General features: G+C 34.2%; 1 protein-coding gene across 1 annotated transcript; it reads right to left on the bottom strand.

Moving 5' to 3' along the window:
* Positions 1–12,936: 12,936 nt before the first annotated feature.
* On the bottom strand, positions 12,937–26,343 carry LOC149133225 (uncharacterized). Its single transcript, XM_089359735.1, has 4 exons — positions 25,849–26,343; positions 18,267–18,350; positions 17,283–17,435; positions 12,937–16,908 (listed from the first exon to the last, which is right to left on the bottom strand). The coding sequence occupies exons 1-2, from the start codon at positions 26,205–26,207 to the stop codon at positions 18,290–18,292; spliced, it is 420 nt and encodes a 139-aa protein (XP_089215861.1). The 5' UTR covers positions 26,208–26,343; the 3' UTR covers positions 12,937–16,908; positions 17,283–17,435; positions 18,267–18,289.
* Between the last annotated feature and the right edge of the window lie 725 nt (positions 26,344–27,068).

Here is a 27,068-nt window from a genome sequence, read left to right as displayed (position 1 = left end):
TGTATGTGTGTGTGTATGTATGTATGTATTCATGTATTTATATATGTATGTATTTATGTATGTATTTATGTATGTATATATGTATTTATTTATTTATGCATGTATGTATTTCTGTGTGTATTTACGTATTTATGTACGTATGAGTGTATGTATTTATATATGTAATTTTGTATTTATGCATGTATGTACGTATATATGTATTTCAATATGTATTTATATTTGTATTTATATATTGTATAAATGTATTTCTATATGTATGTATGTATATATGTATTTCTATATGTATTTATATATGTATGTATTTCTATATATATGTATATATGCATGTATTTATGAATTTATGTATGTATGTATGTATATATGTATGCATTTATTTATGTATGTATGTATTTATGTATGTGTATATGTATTTATGTATGTATATTAGTACTTATGTGTGTATGTATTTATGAAGCTATTTACATATGTATTTATGTTTGTATGATATATTATGTTTTTATTATGTATTTATTATGTATGTAGGCATGCATCTGTTCCTGTATGTATGCATGTAAGTTTCTATGTATGCAAGTATACATATTTGAATGTAAGAATATATGCATGTATGCATGTATGAATGTATGTATGTGTGCTCGTATGTATGCATGGGTGCATATATGTGCGTATGTATGTGTGCATGTATGTGTGTATGTGTTCATGTATAGATGTTTCTGTGTATGTATGTATGTATGTATGTATCTATTTATGTATGCATATATGTATCTGTGTATGCATTTATATTTTATGTAAATGTGTATGTATTTACGTTTGTATGTGTTAATGTATGTATGTGTGTATCTATGTATTTGTGTATGTATGTGTGCATGTATGTATTTATGTATGTATGTGTCTATGTATGTACTATGTACGTATCTATTTATGTGTTTTCGTATTTAAGTATGTATATATATATATATATATATATATATATATATATATATATATGCATGTATGTATGTATGTGCATATGTATGCATATAGGTATCTATGTATGTATTTATGTATGTATGTATGTATTTATTTACGTATGTATTTATATATTTATGTATGTATGCATGTATGATTGTATGTAAGTATGTATGCATGTATCTATATATGCATTATGCATGTATGTATGTATGCGCGCATGCATGTATATATCTGTGTATGTCTGTGTACATGTAGGTTTGCATGCGTGCATGTATTATGTATGTGTGTATGCATGTATATATGTGTGGATGTCTGTATGTGTGTATGTATACATGTATCTTTGTGTGTATGTATATATGTATCTAGGTGTGTATGTATGTGTGTGTGAATGAATGTATGTGTGTATGAATGAATGTATGCCCGTGTTTCTATCTATGTATGTGTGTATGTAGTCATGTATGTAAGTATGTGTATGTGTATTTATGTGTGTGTGTATGTATGTATGTATTTTTATGTATGTATTTATGTATGTACGTATTTATCTATGTATGCATTTACGCATGCCGGCTTTTATGTATGTATGTATTTATGTATGTATGTATTTATGCATGTATGTATCTATGTGTATATGTAAGCATATGTGTATGTATGTATTTATGTATTTATGTACTTATGTATGTATTTATGTATGTATTTATATATATGTGTTTTTATATTGTTAATAAATTCATAAAGTGATCAATAATATAGCAGGAAATCAATATTTAATATTTAAATTTCGAAAGATATATATCCAATATGACATGGTAATATAATAAATTTTAAAATTTAAGATATACGAAATATAAATATAAATATATATGAAAATATGAATGTAGATATAGATACATGTGAATATAAATACATATAAAAATTCATGCGTAATTGAGCATGAATATTATAAAGTCTAAAATTTAAAAAAGTCTAAAGTTTAAAAAAAATTTTTAATTTAACATCTGACGATCGTTTCGCGGATATTATTGTAATCACAATGTAATCAAAAGATCAGCATACTATCAATAATTCCGCTCTTCGGAGACGAATGGATTTATAATTTATGTGTTAAGAACGAATGGTATATGTAATATTAATTAAAATATTAAAAAATATTAAAAAATATAAAAAATATTAAAGTGTATACTGTCCTTTAAAGAAATTGTAAAATTAATCCTCCTACAATTTGGAAAGTTCATTTTTTATCCTTTGTTGAAATATTAAGTGAAATATATTTTTTTAATAAAAATTGGTGTTTTTCTGAATATATATAAGACTTCGGTATATAATTATAGTAAAATTCATCTTGTTGTTGGATATGTTGGTAGTCCTATGAATCCCATCAATGTTTAAAAGTTCATCCATTGCAAATATTTCATCATTAAATTTAGCTATACTTGAGAATATTATATATAAAGAGTTTTTGTCAGAAGATTCCATTTCAAATTCAATTTTAATTTAGTATAAATACTTTTTTTTCCGTGAAGTAATATACTAGAATCTAAGTTCAAATTCCTAAGCATTTATTTTTAATTTTAATTAATATATTTATAAAGGTATTATAGATTGCTATTATTAGAATTCCATTATTAAATGTCTACGTTTAACACGCATATATATCCAATATTCACACATATACATATGTATATATACAAAGGCACATACATCCACATATATGCACTTTTTATATAATCGATAGATATGCTCATATAAATACACACATGTGTTTTTTTTATTTTACCTTGTTTTGGGATTTATTATAATATTTGAAGGTTTTATAATACCTGTGTTTACATGATGTTATCGCGTCTAATCTATTATTTATTAAATTATCTAATTTATATAGTAATATATTCAGTGATTCTAATGTGCATAAACGGCAATTATTTGGTTTATGTGTGTATGGTGTGGAAGAATCTATTATTGACCAGTCTAGTTTATAATTAATTTTATTTTTATTAAGTATATATGTAGCTAATGAGGTTGTATTATTATTTGTATTTGGTTTAAAGGAATGTATATGCGCCAGATATCTTTGTTTAAAATTAATAGAACTCCCTATGTATACCATTTTATGTGAGTTATTAGTTATTGTGACTATGCATTTATATATTATATTCAATCTTTTACAATTTCCTTGTAAAGGACATATTTTTTTTATTTTTACATGAGCAATTATTATTGTTTTTATATTTCTGTTGTGGTGAATGGTTATTATTATCCTTATTATTATTAGTGGTATATAAAGTATTACTTTTAGAATGTGTTGTAGTGTCTACTATGTTGGAGTTATGTGTATTTATTATTTGTGAATTGTTTTTATTTATATTAGGTTGTATTGTTGGGTTTATTGATATATTTTGTCTTTTTTCAGTTATATGGTATTTATTATGTTCTTGCAGTCCTATTATACTAATATTATTATTAGGAGTTTGCGTATTTATATCCGTATATTTACTTGCGCTTCTATTTGTGATGTCATTATTATTATTATTATTATTGCTACTATTAACATTATTGTTATTATGGTAGGTTTTTTTTTTATATGTATGAATTTTTCGTCTATTTGAACTGGCAATAATAGATCCTATGTTTGGTGTTGTGGAAAAAGAAATTTTAATACATGATCTATTGAATATGTGGTGATACTTGTGTTCTGTGGGGAAACATTTTTTAATTATATTAAGAAATTTTATTGCTAAGCCTTTGACTTTTAAGGAAAATGGAGGTGTAAACCATATAATTTGTCTATTTGAGCTCCACTTAGGTAATTTTTGGTATTTATCTAATGATTTTAGGAAGTGTATATTATTCATAGGATGTTTATTTTGATGTTTAGTTCTTTGTGTCTTACTATTTTTAGAATTTTTATTATATTGTGTATAATTTTTATGTTTTATTTTTAATTGTATATTATTGGTGCATGTGGTATTGTCTTTATTTTGTATTTTGTTATTTTCTATAGTATTGTTTAGTTCTAATTGTGCTATCTAATTTTTTTAATTTGGTGTTTTTTATATATTTAATGCTTTGTTTATGTCCGCTTGGCTGTAATGCTTGATTATAATAATTAGCATGGCAATTAAAATTTTCCTCATTATAGGATAAATCAGATATTCTGATAGAAATACTGTTTACTATACTTTTTAAGTAATGAAATATGATGATTTGAATTTATATTTACGTATTTAAGATATTCATTTGGTTTATGATATGGAGAGTATATTGAAGTATTGAGTTTTAACGTTACATCTAAAAAATTTGCTTTAGTATAACTTTCTTCAAATGTGATGGATAAGCCAAAATGTTTATAGAATTTATGTAGATCTTCTCTTAACTTACCTATTTTACTTTTGGATCTACCATTATACACAAGGAGTGCGTCATCCCTATATATTCCTCCTTTCAAGGATGGGAAGTAGTGTTTAATTTCATTTAGTAAATATAATCCCACTAAATCTGTTTTTTGTGCCGAATCTGACGATCCCATTGTGATATCAAATAAGTTAAATAGACTATTATTACCTGATGTACACCATAATTTATCGTTGAATTTGATCAGTGTTTTTCTAGCTAATTGAATAATGCCAATTTCAAGTGGTGTATATGTATATAGGTATTTATATATATATATTTTTTTTTTTGTATGTATTTATGTATGTATGTATTTACATATGTATATTTTTATGTATGTATGTGTTAATATAAGTATGTATTTATGTATGTATGTATGAATCTATGTATTTATGTATGTATGTATGAATCTATGTATGTATTTATGTATGTATGTATTTATGTATGTACGTCTTTATGTATATACTTATTTATGTATGTAAATATTTATGTATGTATATATGCATGCATATATTTATGTACGAATGTATTAATTTATATATTCATTCAGGTATTTATGTATGTATGTATGTATATACGTATGTATTTATGCATGTATGTACGTAAGGATTCATGCGTGTATGAATTTATGTATGTATGCATATATGTATGTATCCATGTATGCATGTATGTTTTTATACATGTTTGCATGTATGTATGCGTACATACATGTATGTATGTAATAATCGCATGTATTATGTGTATGTGTGCCTATATTAATGTATGCGTGTGTGTATTTATATATGTTTGTATGAATTTATATATGTATGTGTCTATGTATTTTTTTTATGCATTTATATATGTATGTATTTACGCATGTATGTATTATATATGTATGTACGTATTAATGTATGTATTTATTTATGTATGTATTGATGTCTGTTTGCATGTATGCATTTACGTGTGTATGTATTTATGTATTTATGTATGTATCTATGTATTATGTATGTATGTATTTATGTATGTGCGTATTAATGCAATTACGTATTTATGTATGAATGTATGTATGCATGTATATATGTATTTATGTATGTGCGTATTTAAGTATGTCCGTACTTATGCATGTATGTATGCATGGATACATGCATGTATGTATGTAAGTATGTAACCATGTATGTATATATACATGTATACATGTATGTATTTATGCATGTATGCATGTATGTATGGATGTTTGCATTTATGCATGTATGCATGTGTGTATGCATGTATGTTTGAATGTTGGATGTATGCATGTATATATGTGTGTATGTGTCTGTCCATGTATATATGCATGTATGCAGGTAGGTATGCATGTATATATGCATGTAAGTATGTATGTGTGTGTTTGCACGTGTGTATGTGTGCATGTATGTATGTATGTTTTTATGTATGCTTGTATTTATGTATGTATGTATGTATTTATGTATATATGTATATACGTATTTATGTATGTATATGTTTATGTATTTATGTATTTATGTATATATGTATATACGTATTTATGTATGTTTGTATGTATGTATTTGTGGATGTACGTAAATGTATGTATTTATGTATGAATGTAGGTATTTATTTATGTATGTATTTATGTATATATATATATATATATTATGCATTATGTATGTATGTAGGCATGTATGTATTCATATATGTATGCATGAATGCCTGCATGTATGCATATATTTATGCATGTATATACCTATGTATGTAGGTTTTCAGGTATGCATGTATGTATGTTTGCATGCATGCACGTATGTTTTTATGCTTATATGTATGTATGTATGCGTGCATTCATGTATTTAAGCATGTATGTGTGTATGTATTTATGTATACATGTATGTATGTATGTATGTGTGTGTATCTATATATTTTTTATGTATTTATATAGGTATGTATTTATATATGTATGTATTTCCGTATGCATGTATTCATTTCCGTATGTATGTATTTATTTGTGCATGTATTATATATGTATGTACGTATTAATGTATGTATTTATTTATGTATGTATTTATTTATGTATGAATGTATGCATGTATTCATGTATGTATTTATGTATTTAATTATTTATGGATAAAATCACTTATGTATGTATATATTTATGTTTGTACGTATGTATGTATTTATGTATGTCTGTATTTATGCTTGTATGTATACATGGATGCATGCATGCATGTATGTATTGATGTCTGTTTGCATGTATGCATTTACGTGTGTATGTATTTATGTATGTATCTATGTTTCTATGTATTATATATGTATGTATTTATGTATGGGCTTATTTATGTATGTGCGTATATAAGTATGTCCGTATTTATGCTTGCATATATGTAAGCATGTAAGCATGTATGTATATATACATGTATGCATGTATGTATTTATGCATGTATGCATGTATGTATTTATGCATGTATGCATGTATGTATGTATGTTTGCATGTATGCATGTATGCATGTGTGCATGCATGTATGTTTGAATGTGTGGATGTATGCATGTATGTGTCTCTCCATGTATATATGCATGTATGCAGGTAGGTATGCATGTATATATGCATGTAAGTATGTATGTATGTATGTTTGCACGTGTGTATGTGTGCATGTATGTATGTATGTTTTTATCTATGCTTGTATCTATGTATGTATGTATCTATGTATTTATATATATATGTATATTGTATTTATGTATATATGTATTTATGCATGTAGGTATTTATGTATGTCTGTATGGATGTATGCATGTATTTATGTATGTAGGTATTTATGTATGTCTGTATGGATGTACGTATGTTTTTATGTATGTATTTATGTATGAATGTAGGTATTTATTTATGTATGTATTTATATAGGTATATATTTATATATTATGCATTATGTATTCATGTATGTATGCATGTATGTCTGCATGTATGCATGTATGTATGCATGTATGTATTGTATGTATGCATGTGTTCATATATGTATGTGTATATCTATCTATATATATATAAATATATATATATATATATATGTGTGTGTGTGTGTGTGTGTGTGTGTGTGAGTAAAAATAAATACAAAAAGAGGGTTTTGTATGATCGTGTATAGAGGAATATATTATTTTATTTAAAAGAGTTCCAGCTTTGTCTGTTTTTTATGTTTTATTTATATTCTTGTAAAATTAATGTGAGATATAGAATATGGACTATATAATATATAATATAAAAATGGGTGGTACAATGAAATGAAATGAAGTATTGAATGTCTTATTAAATATATGGAATATGTCTTATTGAATATATGAAATACTGAGTGTTCAATATAAAGGATTAAATATATAAAGGCGAATACGTATTTTCAATACCTTGTGGTATTTCATCATGGCCGGTATCTGACTGACTGTAACAGACTGTAATAGACTGGCTGGTTTTCTGTCTTTTATACCTATTCCTTTGGACAGCAGCAGTATGTGTTTGGCTATTTTTAGAATTGATGCCAAGTTTATTTTTAGAAATGATGACATTTGAGAGATTTTTTGTGTTTTAGTTATAGGGATAAGATTTTTGAACCCCAGTAGGTGTTTGGCTATTTTTAGAAATGATGACATTTGAGAGATTTTTTGTGTTTTAGTTATAGGGATAAGATTTTTGAACCCCAGTAGGTGTTTGGCTATTTTTAGAAATGATGACATTTGAGAGATTTTTTGTGTTTTAGTTATAGGGATAAGATTTTTGAACCCCAGTAGGTGTTTGGCTATTTTTAGAAATGATGACATTTGAGAGATTTTTTGTGTTTTAGTTATAGGGATAAGATTTTTGAACCCCAGTAGGTGTTTGGCTATTTTTAGAAATGATGACATTTGAGAGATTTTTTGTGTTTTAGTTATAGGGATAAGATTTTTAAACCCCAAGTAGGATAAATTTAATCATTGTTTGTTAAGAGTGGGTTTGAATTTCTTAATAAAGTCCTTTTCTTTGCATTTTCTCTCAATTTCATTCCGGTTGTAAAGTTTATGGAATGGAAATATAATAAAAGTTTGATGACCACATGTTTCCAGATGGTTACTCAGTGGTATTTGGCAGACTTCTGGGTTTTTAATCTGTTGTCGATGCACCCGTGAGCGTTCCGATAGTGCATTACCTGTCTGGCCAACGTACAGTTCTTCACAATTAGGGCATTTGATGCAGTAGATTAGATTTCTACTTTTGCAGTTCATGTTCGCATTGGTGAATATTTTCCCTGTTTTTGTGTTCATATATGGGCCGGTATGAATTGATCGGCATGTACCGCATCGGCTATCATTGCATCTGGATACAGTGAATGTTTGATTTTTGTTGCTGAGGTCAAACCTTGCCTTTGTTAATAGCTTTTTCAAGTTTTTAGGTTGTCTCTTACTGAGAGTTATATTTTGATCTGTAATGATATTTCTCAATTCCTTACTTTGTGCATGGATCGGTAAGTTCGCTTTAGCGATATTAAAGATGTTCTGGTGGCATGGATTTTGTGTCACTATAAATGGAATGATCTTTTCCTGTGTGTCTCTTCTTTGCGGTGTCCTCAGTTGTTGTATGGGTATTTTCGAAACCCGCTGAATACCATTTTCTATGAGTAGTGACGGGTACTTTTGCTTTAGCAGAAATTCTTTCAGTTCCATCAGGCGCTGATTTCTGGTCTCTAGATCCTCTACAATAGTACATATTCTCCTGGCTAAGCAGTATGGGATGTTGCGTTTTGTATGGGGTGGATGGCACGATTTAAAATTCAGGTATTGGTGTGTGTCTGTGTGTTTATAATATATATCTTTGGTAATGGCGGGGTTCTTTTTAACTACCATTATATCTAGAAATGGTGATTTGCTACTGCTCATCTCCTTTGTAAATTGGATGGATGTTCAGGAGGGTGTTGAATTCTTCCAGTGTTTTGAGGTTTTGTCCAGATTATAAAGCAATCGTCAAGGTATCTCTTCCATGCTTTTTCTATAAACTTCCTAAATTCGGTGTTGTATCTCTCTTCTATTTCCTGGTAGAGTTTTTGTTCCAAGTAACCCATCACCGAATTCGCATAAACGGGAGCAAACCTCGTTCCCATAGCCGTGCCTTTAATTTGGATATAGTTCTTTCCATTGAAGAAGAGAGTATTATTTTCCAGGATAAGTCTCACTGATTCTAGTATAAATGTCACCGTGAATCTGTTGGGAATTGCTTCCCTGTGTTTGTCTACCCAGTATTCGACCGCCTTTATTCCTAAATCATGTGGGATATTTGTGTATAGGCTTACTACATCAAAGCTCAGTAGGATTGAATTTGTTTCAGTGGTTTTGGGAAGATGGGATAAAAAGTGGATGTCATCCCGAATGAAGCTGGGTATGTATGTACATAGTGGCTTCAAAAGAATGTCGATGAAATTGCTTAGACGGTGAGTAGGGCATACTGGGCCAGCTATAATTGGTCTAAGTTTTAAATCTTTTGGATGTAGCACTTTTATGTATTCACTTCCTTGTTCCTTTACTCCCTGTTGAATATCTTCTGACTTATGTATTTTGGGTAAGCCGTAAAAGTTACTGGGTTTTGGTTCGAAGTCGGTGATGTAGTCTCTTTCGTTGTCAGTGAGTGAGTTGTAGTGTTTAGTAACTAGGTGGTTGATCTTCTTCATGATGTGGTGGTCTATGTTTGAGGGTATTTCACAATAGAAGATTGTATCCTTTAGTTGTTCCTCAACTAAATCCTTGTAGTATTCCACATCCGTGATAACGATTGCACCCCCTTTATCTGCTTGTTTAATTATTATTGTTTCATCGTTTTGTATGCGTTTAAGTGCAGATATCTCTGATTTGTTAATGTTCGGCCTAACTTTGGTATTTTGTTTTAGGAGGAAGTTTGATAGGGTGTCACTATATTGGTCAAGGTAGATATTTCTGCCTTTTGGTGGGGTGAAATTTGATTTATACCTCACTAAAGAATCTTCGGTTTCATTATTATTTTTATTATTAATATTGGTGGTGAAGAATTCGACAAGTCGTAATTTGCGATAGAATTTCTGGATATCTTCCTTTAGTTCATGGTGGTTGACTGTTGGTGTAGGTGTAAATTTCAGGCCTTTTAACAGAAGTTGGGTTTCATCATTGTCAAGATCTCTTCTGGAAAGATTAATTATCTAAGGATCTATATGTCCAGTTGTTTTGGGTATGTTACCTCTTGGAGTGTTTCTTTCTCCGGTGTTTGTTGATATGTGTGTGTGTGTGTGTGTGTGTGTGTGTGTGTGTGTGTGTGTGTGTGTGTGTGTGTGTGCATGTATGTATGCATGTGTGCATGTATGTATGTATATGTGTATGTATTTACGCATGTATGTGTGTATGTATTTACGCATGTATGTGTGTATCTATTTGTGTATGTATGTATGTGTGTATGTATGTATTTATGTATGCATTTATATATGCATGTAGTTATGTATGTATTGATGTATGTATTTATTTATGTATGTATTTATGTATGCATCTATTTATGTATGTATGTATGTATGTATGTATGTATGTATGTATTTATGTATGCATCTATTTATGTATTACGTATTTATGTATGTGCGTAGTTATGTATGTACGTATTTATGTATGTATGTATGCATGTATGTATTTATGTACGTTTGTATGTATTTATGTATGTATGTATATATGTATGTATGTATTTATGTATTATGTATGTATTTATGTCTGTTTGTCTGTATGTATGTACATATGTATGTATATATACGTATAGCTTGGCATGTTTTGTTTTTAATGTATGTATTTTCATTCATTTAGTTTCATATATACTTAAATGATAAAGTTCTGGCAATTTCTAGAGATTTTTATATCTTCAATGTTAGATTGGATCTGTAGTCTTCGAAACAGCTTTCTCATTTCTGGCTTTGAGAAATCTGATCTCTCAGGATTGGTATTTAATCTATGTGTTACATATCCTAATGCCCCAATAATAACAGATATAAACCAGAACTTGTTATTTGGATAAAGTAACTGCAGATTGCTCAATAGTTCAGTGTTGCTCTATGAGAGACTGCTTTGGGGATCAATGTTACTATCATCTCTGCGCTTTCTTCTTTCTAACATATCCATGCATGGTCTTCCGCTCAAACTTGCTCTTCCTTTCACCGATTTTATGTTGCAGTAAATACGTGCGACTTCTTTGGGCATGTATTCAAGATTATCACACAAGGAATGCTGCTGAAGGAACTGCCTTCCAAGCCTTATGATATTATCAGCCTTATGTATGTATGTATGTATGTATGTATGTATGTATGTATGTATGTATGTTTGTATGTATGTATGTGTGTATGAATGTTATCAATCAGTTTCATTTCTGTATTTCTTGTCCATAGAGAAAGAGCCGGACCCTAACATAGATTCAAGGCTCCTTCATTGGAACTTTTATCAACATCTTCTAGGTATTTGTGCATGTGTGTGTGTGTGTGCAGTATTTGGTGTTAGTGTATGCGCAGATTTGTATGTTTGTTTTATGGATGCGTTTTTAAGTATATATTTTCATGTCTAGATGCATGCATATGTATTTGTGTGCTAAATTTTTTTTTTACTAAATTTTTTTTGTATGTATGTATGTATTTATGTACGTATGTATTTAAGTATGTATATATATGTATGTATGTATGTATGTATGTATGTATGTATGTATGTATGTATATATGTATGTATGTATGAATGTTTGTATGTATGTATGTATGTATGTTTGTTTGTTTGTTTGTGTGTGTGTGCGTGTGTGTGCATGTGTATATGTGTGTGTGCATGTGTCTATGTGTGTGTGCATGGATGTGTAATAGCTGCTTTTGCTGCATTCCTCTAACCTAGATGCACTATGATGTCTGAATAATTAATAACTAAACAAAAATCTACATGCGTTCCGCTACCATGCCATTTACAATATAGAATGGAACGACATTTGTGAAGAAGATATTTTGTATGTAAATATATATCAATATACTATATATTATACAAGTATAATCATACATATTTTACTAATAATGCATTACAGTGTGAATGCGAACGATATGTTTAGTTGGTTGGGCTTTGCTGATTTTCCTTGGTGATGTTTTTGTTTTTTACTTTCTGTTTTTCTTAAAACTTCACCACTCAACATTTTTTGATCGTGAAAGTTGTTAATTTGTTCAAAGACGGTTTGAATCTTTATGACAAAATGGAGCATCCATGAACCACTTCTTCAACATCTATCTTCAGTTTTCCTCAGTCCTCATGTGCTTTTATTCTGACTTCATGCTAGAAACTTGTTGTCCCTGTATTTGGATAATTTTTCCTCTTCTAAGATCTGGCTTTTATCTCTGTGTGTTTCTTGCAATAGGAACAGTGGATGTCTTGAAGGAGTGCTGCAGAACAAAAACCACTTCGCTTGGTTAGCTTGGTGATAAGGATGACGGTATTTTGTCCATGACAGAAGTTACTGAATTATAATAAAGGCATAAAATATAAGAGTCAAATACTGTCATTTAAAAACTTTTTTTTTTCTCAATTAAACATTGACAAAAGGAAGCGTAAACTAGAAATTTAAAAAATTTTATTTTTGAAAAAGAACAAGGAAGCGTAAACTAGAAATTTTAAAATTTTTATTTTTGAAAAAGAACAATGAACAATATAATAAAAAAAAGTATTTAACTGTGGTTACTAAGTAACAATACTGTAAAAATAACTCAACTTAGAAAAGGAGTTGGAATATTGTTCAAGTAACTCAACCAGTAGAACAAACGTATATACACTATAAAATAACTCAACTTGAAAAAGGAGTTGGAATATGGTTGAAGTAACTCAACCAGTAGAACAAACGTGTATACACTATAAAATAACTCAACTTGAAAAAGGAGTTGGAATATGGTTGAAGTAACTCAACCAGTAGAACAAACGTGTATACACTATAAAATAACTCAACTTGAAAAAGGAGTTGGAATATGGTTGAAGTAACTCAACCAGTAGAACAAACGTGTATACACTATAAAATAACTCAACTTGAAAAAGGAGTTGGAATATGGTTGAAGTAACTCAACCAGTAGAACAAACGTGTATACACTATAAAATAACTCAACTTGAAAAAGGAGTTGGAATATGGTTGAAGTAACTCAACCAGTAGAACAAACGTGTATACACTATAAAATAACTCAACTTGAAAAAGGAGTTGGAATATGGTTGAAGTAACTCAACCAGTAGAACAAACGTATATACATTATGTACAGGTATTGCAGGAGATGGTTGTTTTAGTCCTTAAAATGTAAATACGATCGCAAGAATAGATGTTAAGGTCTCTAGAATACAATTATGATCAAAAGATAGATGGTATTGTCTGTACAATGTAGTTATGACCACGTGATTGATGCTATAATTTGCACACTGTTGTTACGACCCTAAAATTGATGTCATACGCTTGACAGTGTATATATAACCAAGACCTGATTGTTAAAGTCTGTTCGAAGTAGTTGCGATCAGGATATAATTGGTATAGTCTCCACTGCAATATTTAGATCAGGAGATAGTGGTCATTATTATCTCTACTGTATTATGTGAGATCGAATGTTGATGGTTGTAGCTTCGATCACATTATTCATACCAAAAGAAGTATTTTATTGTCTTGATGTTATTTGCGGGAAGAAATAGATCTTTTAGATTTCATTATTGTTTGTAAGACACTGAAGTATAATCTTTGTTGTTTTTCATGGAATTTGGTCTTAATAAAAGTCTGCAAGAAACTGGTAGCCCAATCCTGGTTCTTGAAAAGTTTCGATGTTGTCAGTTGGAGGAGTTTGATGTTGAAAATAGTCACAAAGTTATTTTGTAATAGATGGTTCATACAGTGATATTCTTACATCCTTCAGGAGATTGTTGTAGGCGTTGTTGTTGTTGCAAAAGCTATCCAATATTCTCTCCGAAGGAGGGGATTGTTTATGATAGTTGACCATGTTATATTTAGCAGACCAATGGCTGTTAATGAAGTATATCAATGTTACTTTTAAATGACGCTGGTTGTTGTTAGGTATTAGCCCTGGGACGGAGTGTTTAAAGTATCCATGTTATTGTGAACAACAGCTGGGTACTGTACATGTAGCCTTCTCGCTATTGATAACAGTAGCTGGTAATGTGTTGGTGTAGCTACAAGAACTGAATGTGACAAGTAGTCTCCATGTTGTTGCTAACAAGAGATGGATGTTAGAATTGAAGTCTCCATGTTAAATGTGCACAACATTTCATTGTTAGATATAATTTATGTAGCCTTCATGTTATTGATAACTGTAACAATGTGTTGATGTAGTTAAATTAATTTTAGCAGCGAGTCGATATTGTAAAGTCAGTGAGGTGTATAAATCAGGGCTTGTTGTAATAAATGCTGTATGTAGGATCTTCAGTACATGGCAAGGTGTTATAAACACCCTCTAAGTTAACGCAGAAACATTTATTGCTGTTATAGTATTAATATTAAAGATTATTTACAGCATAAACTGGTTGCATATGTATACTTATGTTTATTTTCAGAGGAGATGGAAATTTCAATTCTAAAATATGTTAGTTTTTTGCCCAAGTTAAACTCAATATGAATACTGCGTCGTTGTTATGGTGAACAATTGCTCAATGTTGGTGTAGAAATATTGCTTTCATTTTATGGCGAACAATTGCTGTCTATTGAAGCACGAAATATTGCCTTCGTATTATGGTAAACAATTGCTGTCTGTTGGAGCACGAAATATTACTTTCATGTTATGGCGAACAATTGCTGTCTGTTGGAGCACGAAATATTGCCTTTATGTTATGGCGAACAATTCCTGGCTGTTGGTGTACGAAATATTGCCTTCGTGTTATGACTAACTGTTGCTGTTTGTTACTGCTCGAAATATTGCTTTCGTGTTATGGCGAACAATCGCTGTTTGTTGCTGCACGAAATATTGCCTTCATATTGTGGTGAACAATTCCTGGCTGTTGTTGTACAAAATATTTCCTCCATATTGTCGCTGCTTGTTAGGGGTACTCTTCATGTTGTTAGCAAGAGTCACATGATATGAATATGTCATCTTTAACAAAAACTGGATGTTACAGGAGCTTCATATCCTATGTACGTCTACTCCTTGCTATGTTCCGTGGATTCTCGGTGTTAAATATGTGGTCTTTCATATATTTATTTGGAACGTGGTGTTACGGAGTGTTCCTATGTTAGTTTAAACATTAAAAGATATATTCTGACCAATTATTGAAGCTTTATATGCTGTCGTTGAAATCGCAGCCAATCACTCGCTAATTAAGAAAGGGCATTAATTAATCAATGTAGCCTGACATATACTGTCAGGATAAATGAGATTGGAACAACTTTGATCAAGGTCAGCCAACATGTGACAGGGTTGATCTCTACTAAAACAACATCTACAATAAGCTGTAGGGTTGTTAGTAGTGTTAGTAGGGTTAATAGTAAGGGGAGAGGACGTTAGTGGTGTTAGTGGGGTTACGGGTGAAGGGAGATGGGGAGTTAGCCCTACAACTTGACTGTAGGTTGTTTAGCCCTCGAAATCAATCCCTAGCCCAGAAGACCTAGCTGTGATACAAGCCATGCCAGCCACACTCATCATTTCAGTAGAGCCCAGACTTCACTCCTTAATGTGGCCTTCTTTTTAGATGTTATTTGAGAGGGATTTCGCTTCTATATTTGTTGGTTAGCTGTAGAACTATTTATCCTGCAACACTCGCAGCCATTTACTCATTGTTATATTTAACAACAGTTGACTGCTTTCGATTAACACCTTGTTGCAGACAGCCAGGCTTTGATGTTATACAGTTACACCTTGTTTACATTGAACAAGAGTGAAGGGTTACTAACTTACACCCAGTATTTAACAGCAGCTGGAGGTTATAAAAGTATGTCTCTCATATCACTATTATGTTTAAAGGAAGATGTTATAAGGCGTTGCATTTAGCACGAGGCGAATGTTATCAATTTGCACTTTGTTATATTTAACAGGAGTTTGTAATACCTATCTACACCATGTTATATTACTCCTCATAAAATATTGTTATAATATCAATATCTGTTCATAGAGTTCTTTTCTCTCCTTTCCAATATTTCTGTCTCCTTCCATCTCTCAAGATCTCAATTTTAGAGTTGTTATCATTAAACCCTGCATCGTTCTTCTTTTCTGTTATTTTTATCTCACTGCTACACGTTGTTCTTATAGCTACAGTCTGTTATCTCGACATTAGCCTTTTATATAACTGTTATCAATGTTTCTTTTAGATCTTTTGTTTGTACACATGGTTTTATCATTGCTATAACAGTTCTCTGTTATCATTTAACTTTTCACTCTCTTCAACAAATATTTTCTCCACTGTTGTTCTTTTAATATAATAAATTGTATCGTAATTAGCGTCATTTTTCCTTCAGTTTTTGGTCAACATCATTCTCAGTGAATTCACTATCGTGTGACAATGAAAGTCACATATTACCGTGAAGGTGGTCATGAGAAGAATCCGATGATCCTAGGATATATCACACTTGCTTTAGTAGATGTATAAACACTGCTTTATGGTTGTAATCTGGAAGAAAACGAAGAAAAAAAACACTATGAAGAGAGAAAAGACAGAAACAAATTCCTTCATTTTAATTATTGCAGTTTCAGATTTTATAACTTATTTTCTTATTGAAACTTCAATAGATGTTGTAGATTTTGTACTAAGGTGGTGTGTGTTGAGCTGTGTAGTTGTAGACATGTGTGGTGTTTGTTGATGTGTTGTTGTTGTTGTTGTTGTTGTTGTTGTTGTTGCTGTTGTTCTTGTTGTTGTTGTTGTTGTGGTGGTGGTGGTGGTGGTGGTGGTGGTGGTGGTGGTGGTGGTGGTGGTGGTGGTGGTGGTGGTAGTGGCGGCTGTGGCCGCAGCGGTGGTTGTCTAATCAATATAACATTTATACTTACATCCTCCACGTCTAATTCATTCTTAATGACAGACTTTGATTTAGAAATCCCGCATGTCACTTAGTTTTTTTTATGTTATCCTCATTTCTGGGCTCTAATTCTTAATATGTTTAGTATTTTAGATCAAATCTAATTCAGAAATGTTTTCTGAGTCTGGAAATCAACAAGAAAAAACCAAAACAATAAGTTTATCCAAAAAATTCTTTTCCACAAATAAACTGGGGTTGCGATATTTCTAATGAAAAATAAAAGTTTGTGAGGGAGCATCTCTATGGATTGAACCCTAGAAAGTTTGTAAAATTTGTAAGGAATGGAGTGTGGACGAAGTTATTCTGGGACCCCACAAAATTATTTCAGTTCTTATATATAACAAAAAATAGGGATTATAAGTGCTTTAAAGGGATAGGGTGTGAGATTAAGGGGGTCGCTTTGCAACCGAGTGGCTTTCGGTTCAGTCCTACTGCGGAACACCTTGGCTGCCTCTTCTACTGTGGCATCAGGTCAAGCAACGCCTTGTGAGAGGAGTTTGCAGACGGATACTGCATGGAAGCTCGTCACTTGTCTGTGTGTGTGTGTGTGTGTGTGTGTGTGTGTGTGTGTGTGTGTGTGTGTATGTGTGTGTGTGTGTGCGTGTGTGTGTGTGTGTTTCTGTCTGCCTGAGTGTCTGTGTGTGTCTGTGTGACTGCGTTTGTGTGAGTGTGCGTGTGAGTATGTAAGTGTGTATGCGCCCATGTGTGTGTGTGAGAGAGTGTATCTGCTTTTGTTTGCGTCCCAACCGCTTGACAACCGATATTGGTTTGTTATGTCCCCATAACAAAGCGGTTCGGCGAAAGGTACCGATAGAGTAAGTACCAGACATAAAAAAATATACACTGGGGTGGATTTGGTCGACCAAGCCTTTGAAGGTGGTGCCTCAGGATGGCCGTAGTTCAGTAACTGAAACAAATAAAAGAAAGTTTGAAAGAAAGATGGGAGATTTCTTACTTTACGTCTTCATGTCTAATTCCTTAATAAAACCACATTATAAATCCGCGTCGGCGCAGGAATCTACGGACGGCTCTAGTTAGGCTGAAAACGAAAATATTTTTATGTTTAGTCAAAGAATTGGGTTGTACATGGGAAGATAAATAGATAGATAGAGAGATAGGTAGGTAGGTAGGTAGATAGATAGATAGATAGATAGATAGATAGATAGATAGATAGATAGATAGATAGATAGATAGATAGATAGATAAATAGATAGATAGATAGATAGATAGATAGATAGATAGATAGATAGATAGATAGAAAGTTTAGATAGATAGATAGATAGATAGATAGATAGATAGATAGATAGATAGATAGATAGATAGATAAAAAGATAGAAAGTTTAGATAGATAGATAGATAGATAGATAGATAGATAGATAGATAGATAGAGAGAGAGAGAGAGAGAAAGTTTAGATAGATAGAAAGTTTAGATAGATATCTTTCTTTTATTAGCCACACAGGGCTGCACACAGAGGGGACAAATACAACTGTAGAGCTTTTCTTTAAAAATAAAAAAAGATAAAATAAAAATAAAAAATCCGATCAAAAGGGATCGGTAGGGGCAAAAAAAAAAAAAGGTATCGTATATCACAGAAAATGCCAATAGTGTAAAATGGGGTAACATTAGGTTTATCCATGGAGAGAAAAGCCTACGGAAAAGACCACGGTAACCTCAGCAGGGAATAGACACATGAGAGCAAAGTGCTCTCTCTCTCATTTTTTTATTTATCTCGATTTATAGGATCATGCTCAAAGAGGTATCGTCTCTCGCACGCACCATCTTTGCTACATTCACCCACCTTTTAATGAAACTTTCACGAGACAAAACCTGCCTCTCTATTCTCACCTTCCTTTTCAAGTGATACTTGAAAAAGTTGATGAGCGATTGGCCAGAGAGGTAGGTTTTCGTCTCTAATCCTTTCGCTCGGGTCCACCACACACATTCTTTCACCATGGTCACCAGTATGATGAACACTGCCTTGCCTTCCCTGCTGAGGGACGGTGGCGGAGCAATCTGCACAATAGACTCGGCTGACAGGCGGACTCGTCCCACACGCGATAGCAGCCGTTCGGCATAAGCCCACAGGTCGGAAATCTTTGGACACTGCACGAGTGCGTGCAGAACGGTTTCGTCGCTCTGGCCGCATCTCGGGCAGGTCGGTCCGGTGTGTCTCGAACCGTGCCTGTACAGCTTATCCCGAACGGGTAATGCTTCTCGATAGCACTGCCAGGCCAAGGATCTCTGGTGGTTGTCCAAAGGTCCCGACCCGAAAGTTGTCCTGAACAGGCGGGTCAGGTGTTTCTCGTCGACGCCCAGATTCTGCCCGAGATCGTCGTCGACCTCCCCTCCACTAATCCTCTAGAGAACGCTTTTGTGGAATCAAAGTTGCACGAGATTGGTCCCGGACGGCAGATTTGCTTGAGAGCAACGCGACACTCGCGGTGCCATTCGTCTAGCCTAGGTCTCTGTTTAATCCACGACTGCAGTTCGGCTAAGGAGACGAGCTGCGAGAAAGCGCGCCGCATAAACGGCGACCACACCTGTTCACCGTCGTCTATGAAGCGTCGGAGATGTCGCAGTCTCAGCGCATAGATAGATAGATAGATAGATAGATAGATAGATAGATAGATAGATAGATAGATAGATAGATAGATAGATACATTTCTTTTATTAGCCACACAGGGCTCAACAGAGATGGGACAAATACAATGTAGAGCTTTTCTTTTTGAGAGGGAGAAGGGAGAAAAAAAAAGGAAGTAGGGAGGTGTCGATCAAAAGGGATCGTAGGAAGGAAAAAAGGGGCGAGTTCGATCAAAAGGGATAAAAAAAATAGCGATCAATAGGGATCGTGTATCACAGTAATGTTCTCGTGTAAAAAGGGGAGGAAAGAAAAGCCTACGGAAAAGACCACGGTAACCTTGGTCAATGTTGTCAACAGTAAGTGACTCTCTTTTGCCTTTTTGTTTCTTTTCTGGATTTTTTTTTACTCCTTTATAGTGTTATGCTCAAGGTAGCTCCGTCATTCACACGTGCCATCCTTGCTACATTCACCCATCTTTTTTTGAAGCATTCATTAGACAAGACTTCCCTTTCTACTCTCAGCTTCCTCTTCAGGTGATACTTGAAGAAGTTGATGAGAGATTGCCCAGAGAGTGAAAGTCTTTGTCTCTAGACCTTTCAGACGCGTCCACCATACACATTCTTTCGCCATAGCCACAAGTACGATGAAAATAGCTCTTCCTTCCCGTTTAAAGGAAGGAGGCGCGACAATATTCACGATAGACTCGGTTGATAGACCGACTCGTCCCACACGCGTTAGTCGGTCTATCAACCGAGTCTAGATAGATAGATAGATAGATAGATAGATAGATAGATAGATAGATAGATAGATAGATAGACAGAAAGAGAGATAGCTTTTTATTATAGCCACACAGGGCTAAATACAGAAAATGGACAAATTACAATGTAGAGCTTTTCTTTGGCGGAGAAAGGGGGGGATAATTTCGATCAAAAGGGATCGCGGGAGAAAAAAAAAAGGAAGGGTGGGGCGATCAATAAGGATCGTGTATCACAGTCAATGTAAAAAAACGGGGAACAGATTAGGTTTATCCGTGGAGAGAAAAGCCTACGGAAAAGACCACGGTCACCTCAGGCTTTTTTTTTTAAAGGTACATGAAAGTAAGTACCTTCTCTCTTTTTGTCTCTTTTTGTTACAAGTCTATGCTTAAAATGGTGTCGTCTTTCATTCTTACCATTCTTGCCACATTTACCCATTTTTTATTGAAACTTTCATTCGACAACACTTTCCTGTCTATCCTCATCCTCCTTTTCAAGTGGTACATAGATAGATAGATAGATAGATAGATAGATAGATAGATAGATAGATAGATAGATAGATAGATAGATATGGCAAAAGATAGGTAGGTAGATATAGATAGGTAGTTAGATATAGATAGGTAGGTAGATATAGATAGGTAGAGATAGATAGATAAATAAATGATAGATAAATAGACAGATACATCTATCATCTCTCTTTCTCTCTCTCTCTCTCTCTCTCTGTCACATTGACGATGAAGTCGACGCACGACCGTCAAGAGAAGCTCAACATTCAGGACCGCTACGTGAATCAATGTCGGGAGAGAAGAGTAGCCTACTTCCTAGGCTACTGTAGACCTGTGAGTCTTTGACACTTTACGAACACCACGCACAGAAAGCTAAACCGCTTCTACATCAACTGGATGAGAAAGCTGTCGAAAATCACTTGGCAGTCCCAGACAGATCTTCGCTCGAGTTGATCTGTCAAGCATTTGGGCACTGCTGAAGAGAGCGCAAGTCAGTTGCTCAGGCCACCTTTATCGAATGCCTGACGCATGACTCCCCACGAAAACCCATCAGTTTGCTGAAAAACTCAAGACTTTTTGCCTTTTTGCAGAGACTGAAGATTTCATATTGGCAGCGTGGTCTTTTCCGTAGGCTTTTCTTTCCTCCCCTTTTTACACGAGAACATTACTGTGATACACGATCCCTATTGATCGCTATTTTTTTTATCCCTTTTGATCGAACTCGCCCCTTTTTTCCTTCCTACGATCCCTTTTGATCGACACCTCCCTACTTACCAAAATCTACCAGCCTAACGTTCATGAAAACGGTTCTAACCTTAAATGCAGATTCTGCGATACGATTGATGAAGCAATAGACCATCTTGACTCAGGATGTCCTGCGCTGACATCAAGAACAACAATAACATGGAGAAGAATAAGCACGAGGAGGAGGGGGAGGAGGAGGAAGAAACGGAGAAGAAGAAGAAGAAGAAGAAGAAGAAGAAGAAGAAGAAGAAGAAGAAGAAGAAGAAGAAGAAGAAGAAGAAGAAGAAGAATGAGTAAGAAGAAGAAAGAGAGGAAGAAAGGGGATGAGTCGTCTATCCTCTTTGAAATCCTGTTTCTAACAAACAGATCTTTGGTGCCGTTCTTTGAGTCGAAGTTTTATTTACTCAAAATTATTCTTAACTTAATTTTTGCACAATACAAAACCTTTATATTTAACTTAGAACATTTCAACATATGTACAGTAACCCCTCGCCATATTGCGGTTTATTATATAAGCTTTCGATTCCTTCGTGGTGTTTTGCTTTTATAATAAAATAAATATATGCAAATTATAAAAAATTATTTTTTTTAATATAGTTTTTTTTTTACTAAATATCGGAGTCCTGTTGATTCACAACAACAAAGGTAAACATTTTTTCCTAAGCGACCTTGCTGCACGCAATCAAACCCTAAACATAGCACTCATGGAAACTCATCTGGACCCTGATATAGAGGATACAGAAGTACACGTACCAAAATATTACACCATACTGCGAACAGTGGAGTTGCTGTATCCATCCGTGAAGACCTCACACCCCAGGTCTTACTGTCATACTCAAATTCAGTATCTGACGCTCTAATTGTATACATAAGACAATATAATATAGTCATATGTAATACATATCGCCCACCAGATGCTCCACACCACATAGGCTAATTTGAAGATTGCCTCATAAGAATTAAAGAAATCCTCCTGAAACTGGAACACCATGTGAGCGTATTTCTTATGGGTGATTTCAACATCCCCAATGTCAAATGGCCCCAAAAGCCTCATGCCCTCAAGAATAACTCATTGCAAACAAGCACAGATGGAGTCCCTGCTCAACCTCACCGATGCTCTATTCATAGAGCAAGTGGCGCTCAGACCAACTAGGGCAAATTACATTTTAGATCTCTGCTTCACAAACAATATGGACATCGTTCATGATGTAAAAGTGACGACGACTTTAGGTACGGATCACAACATAATAGAGCTGTCTATGTATGGACCCGTAATGGGAATATATATTCAGTACCAGGTGTTGATGTGGTTGCGTGTATGTTATCACAAGAGTTCATACAGAGTTGAACATACAATGCTATGTGAGGGAGAGAGCAGACAAAGAAGCCTGGGTTATAAAAAACATTAAGTCAATACGGCAAATAAAACAGCCTCAGGACGCCGCAAAATAGGACCCCTCTTCCAAATGGATGGCTCCCTCACAGATAGTCCAAGATTAGTGAGGTACTGAATGACTTCAAAAGTGTCTTTACCACCCCATTGGAAAAGAGAAAGTGAACGAACCAGTGGATTTCTTTGCCACTTCACCTATAACCAGCGAGGCAGTTACGATGGATTACACCGACATTAGCGAAGAAGATATGCTACTAACCATAGATGTGGACGCAAACTCAACTGCTGGTCCTTATGGTTTCCCTGCAATCCTCCTCAAACCGTGTAAGCGTGCCCTGGCGAAACCACTACAGATTCTCTTCCAGAGTTTTCCTGCAAATGGCAGGTTGCGAAGCAAACCGACGGAGGGAATAATATGCCCAATCCATAAAGGAGGAAGCAGAGCAGATGCCAAAAACTATAAGCCTATCTCTTTTACTTCACACATCAGCAAAGGCATGAAACGGATAGTTAGAGGGAATCTAATCGCATTCCTTGAAGAAAACAACTTGCTGAGTAATACCCAGCATGGTTTCGACCAGGTAGGAGCTGCCAGATCCAGCTCTTACAGCACGATGACTGGGTGTTGAGGCAGTTACTCCGCAAATCAAATGTGGGAGTAATATACCTTGATTTTGCAAAAGTTTTTAATAAAGTGGATCATGGTATGATATGCCACAAACTGCGTGATCTTGGCATAGCTGGAAAACTTGAAGAGCGGCTACATGACTTTTTGAAAGATAGGAGTCAGGCAGTAGTGGCCAATGGAGCCACTTCGAAGAAAACACAAATAATGAGCGGTGTTCCACAGGGCACTGACTTGGGACCATTACTTTTCATAGTGGCCTTTTCAGATATGCCCTCAGCTGCCCGGATAGCCACCCTTGCTAGCTACGCAGACGATACGAAAGTCTCGCAAGAAATACAGAACACCAGCAATGCTGCACACCTGCAGCAGGAATTGGACTCAATTCGCTGATGAACTCAGGACAATAATATGCAGTTTACTGTTGAAAAATCTCAAGCCCTGCGCTACCAGCGTCCAAAACTGAATATAAAACTTACAGGGTACACTGGTCCAGAGGGGACTACAATCCCAGAGTCTAAATCCGTGAGGGACTTTGGTATCGACATGAGTGATGATACCTCTTTCCAAATGCACATTGCCAGGATGGTAACATAGTGCAGACGACTGGCTGGATAAATCCTGACAATGTTCCAGAGAGAAGGAAACCATGATGGTTCTCTGGAGGTCATTCTTCCTTAGCCGCCTGGATTACTGTTCCCAGCTATGGTCAACCAACAGTGTAAAATTAACAGCGGAACTTAAAGGAATCCAGTGAAGCTTCATGGAGAAGATCGTCTCATTGCAACAACTCAGCTAATGGGAAAGGTTGAAACAGTTAAGACTCTACTCCCTGAAGCGAAGGCGGGAGAGGTATTCAGTAATAAACATCTAGAAGATCCTGGAAGGGATTGTGCCAAATTTTGGCATTGAAAGCTACACCAATGCCAGAACGGCTCGACACTGCACAGTATCAAAGATCCCAACAATGCCATCGCGCTTCAGGACCAGTCACTGCAATAGTCTGGGTTCCAGGGGCCCACAGCTTTTTAATATTCTGCCAAAGAGCCTGAAGGACCTACACAAAGTGGATGTAGGTGTTTTCAGATGAAAACTGGACGTCTTCCTGTCGAGCGCGTCCCAGACGAACCTACCTCACTGCAAGAGGTGCAAATGAAGGTAGTGACATCAGACGCCCTTATTCATCAAATGCTACATATCAAAGGAGGCTCTCAATAATAACAGTGTAGCAAAACGGCAGTGCACCAGCATGGCCACAGCTCTAAGCTAAAGCTAAAAAACAGAGCACACTTTTGTTTTTGCTTTGCGGATTTTCACTTATCACTGGGGTTTTTGGAATGTAACAACCGCGATAGTCGAGGGATTACTGTATTGTATTGTCGTAAGGTATGCAGAGTGTGTGTGTGTATCTACAGGGTATCCCCAAGTGTGGGTACATGAGATTGCCACATACTTTAAGAAATTATTATTTTCTTATATTTAATTGTTTATACTATGATTTTATTTACTCCATGTACCCACATGAGGATTAACACATACTTTAAGAAATCATTATTTCTTATATTTAATTGTTTATGTTATGATTTTATTTACTCCATGTACCCAGACTTTGTGGACAACCTGTATATGTGTGTGTATGTGTGAAATGAGTGTGTGTATGTGTGTGAGCTGAGTGTGTGTGTGTATGTGTGTGTATATGTGTGTGTGTATGTGTGTGTGTATGTGTGTGTGTGTATGTGTGTGTGTGAAATTAGTGTGTATGTGTGTGTGTGTGTATGTGTAAGTTTGTATGAGTGTGTATGTGTGTATGTGTGTGTATATATGTGTGTTGTGTGTGTACTGTACGGTTTTGTTAACGTGAATTTGTATGCGATATGTGTTGTGTTTGTGTATAGCTGCGTTGGTTATAATTGAGAAAACTTCAATCTTTACCGTTTAAGTGGGCCCCTCTTGCGGCTGGGGCAAAATACTTTGGCTTTTTCTGGTTTCCATTCGTTTGAGATAACTTTAGGCAGTTCTATTTCAGTAATATCTGGATCAGGAAAAGTTTGCAATGTTAACCAACTTATGTCTTCGACAATGAAATGGCGTTTGACGTTATGGTGATCTATGGTGAAAATTGGTTTCTCTTCGGGGCAATCATGGAATTTAAGTTTTTGGGGAGCAAAAATTGTTTTGGGGTCATATTCTGGCATATCAGGAAATAAAATCTTATGGAAATCTGTAAAGACAATTTCGCCGTCAGGTATGCAAATACAGCGGCTGAATAATTCCTTGATTTTGCTTGGCATTGTTCAAGTAACAATTCCAATTCAACGAGATCGATGTATCAATTAATTCAAAGAATCAATCAATAATTTATATAATTTCGATAAGAATTTGATTTTCACGTCAATTGGATAGCTAAGAGAAGTGAAAAGTGAAAAGATATTCAATAAGCGCTCGTTGTTACGTCATAATCGTCTTGTTGATTATGGAGTAATTAATTTAGAAAGTAGGCGAATTGACGTAACTGTTATTGCATCGGATAGAATGTTTTGCTGTTTATGTCTCAATTCTTTGCGTTCTGAGTTCAATTCCTGCCAAAGTCAATTTTGTCTTTTATAATTTCAGAGTCGATAAATGAAGTAACAATCAAGAAATGGGGTTTAGTCTTATTTCTAACTTGCTGTCTGGATTGTAACATATTTTCAATGGTGCAAATTTGTAATATTGTGTGACGCTATTTGGGCCTGAGAATTGCATCAAGGGTACATGTGTTTGGAAGAAAGAGACAGTGCCTATGGGCCTGTGGCCTTCGCTGCCGCTTCCACACTGGATTTATTAGATGCAATTCAGATTCAAGTTGAATCTTTACTGATTGTAAATCTTAAGAAGAGACATGAGCAGAGGGAAAGTTCCAGAGGGCTTATGTTTTGGGAAGGAGTGAGCGTATTAATCTGTGCAGAAACTGGAGGCGGAGACATAACAATAGCGGTAGCAGGAGGAGAGCAAGGCCACTCTTTGGACTCATTTTATTCTAAGAATGAAAGATGATACAGGATATCAAATTGATAGACGGGTCTTGCTCTGTGACAACGTTTGTGGGTGAATAATTCTGCCTTTGAGAAACAGGCTGAACCTCACTGGCCAGACGAAAGAGACTCAATTGA

This window comes from Octopus bimaculoides, chromosome 11 (assembly GCF_046866305.1).
Source record: "Octopus bimaculoides isolate indiv1 chromosome 11, ASM4686630v1, whole genome shotgun sequence".
In the NCBI taxonomy this organism is placed as follows: Eukaryota; Metazoa; Mollusca; class Cephalopoda; order Octopoda; family Octopodidae; genus Octopus; species Octopus bimaculoides.
This window is presented reverse-complemented; position numbering and strand designations above follow the sequence as displayed.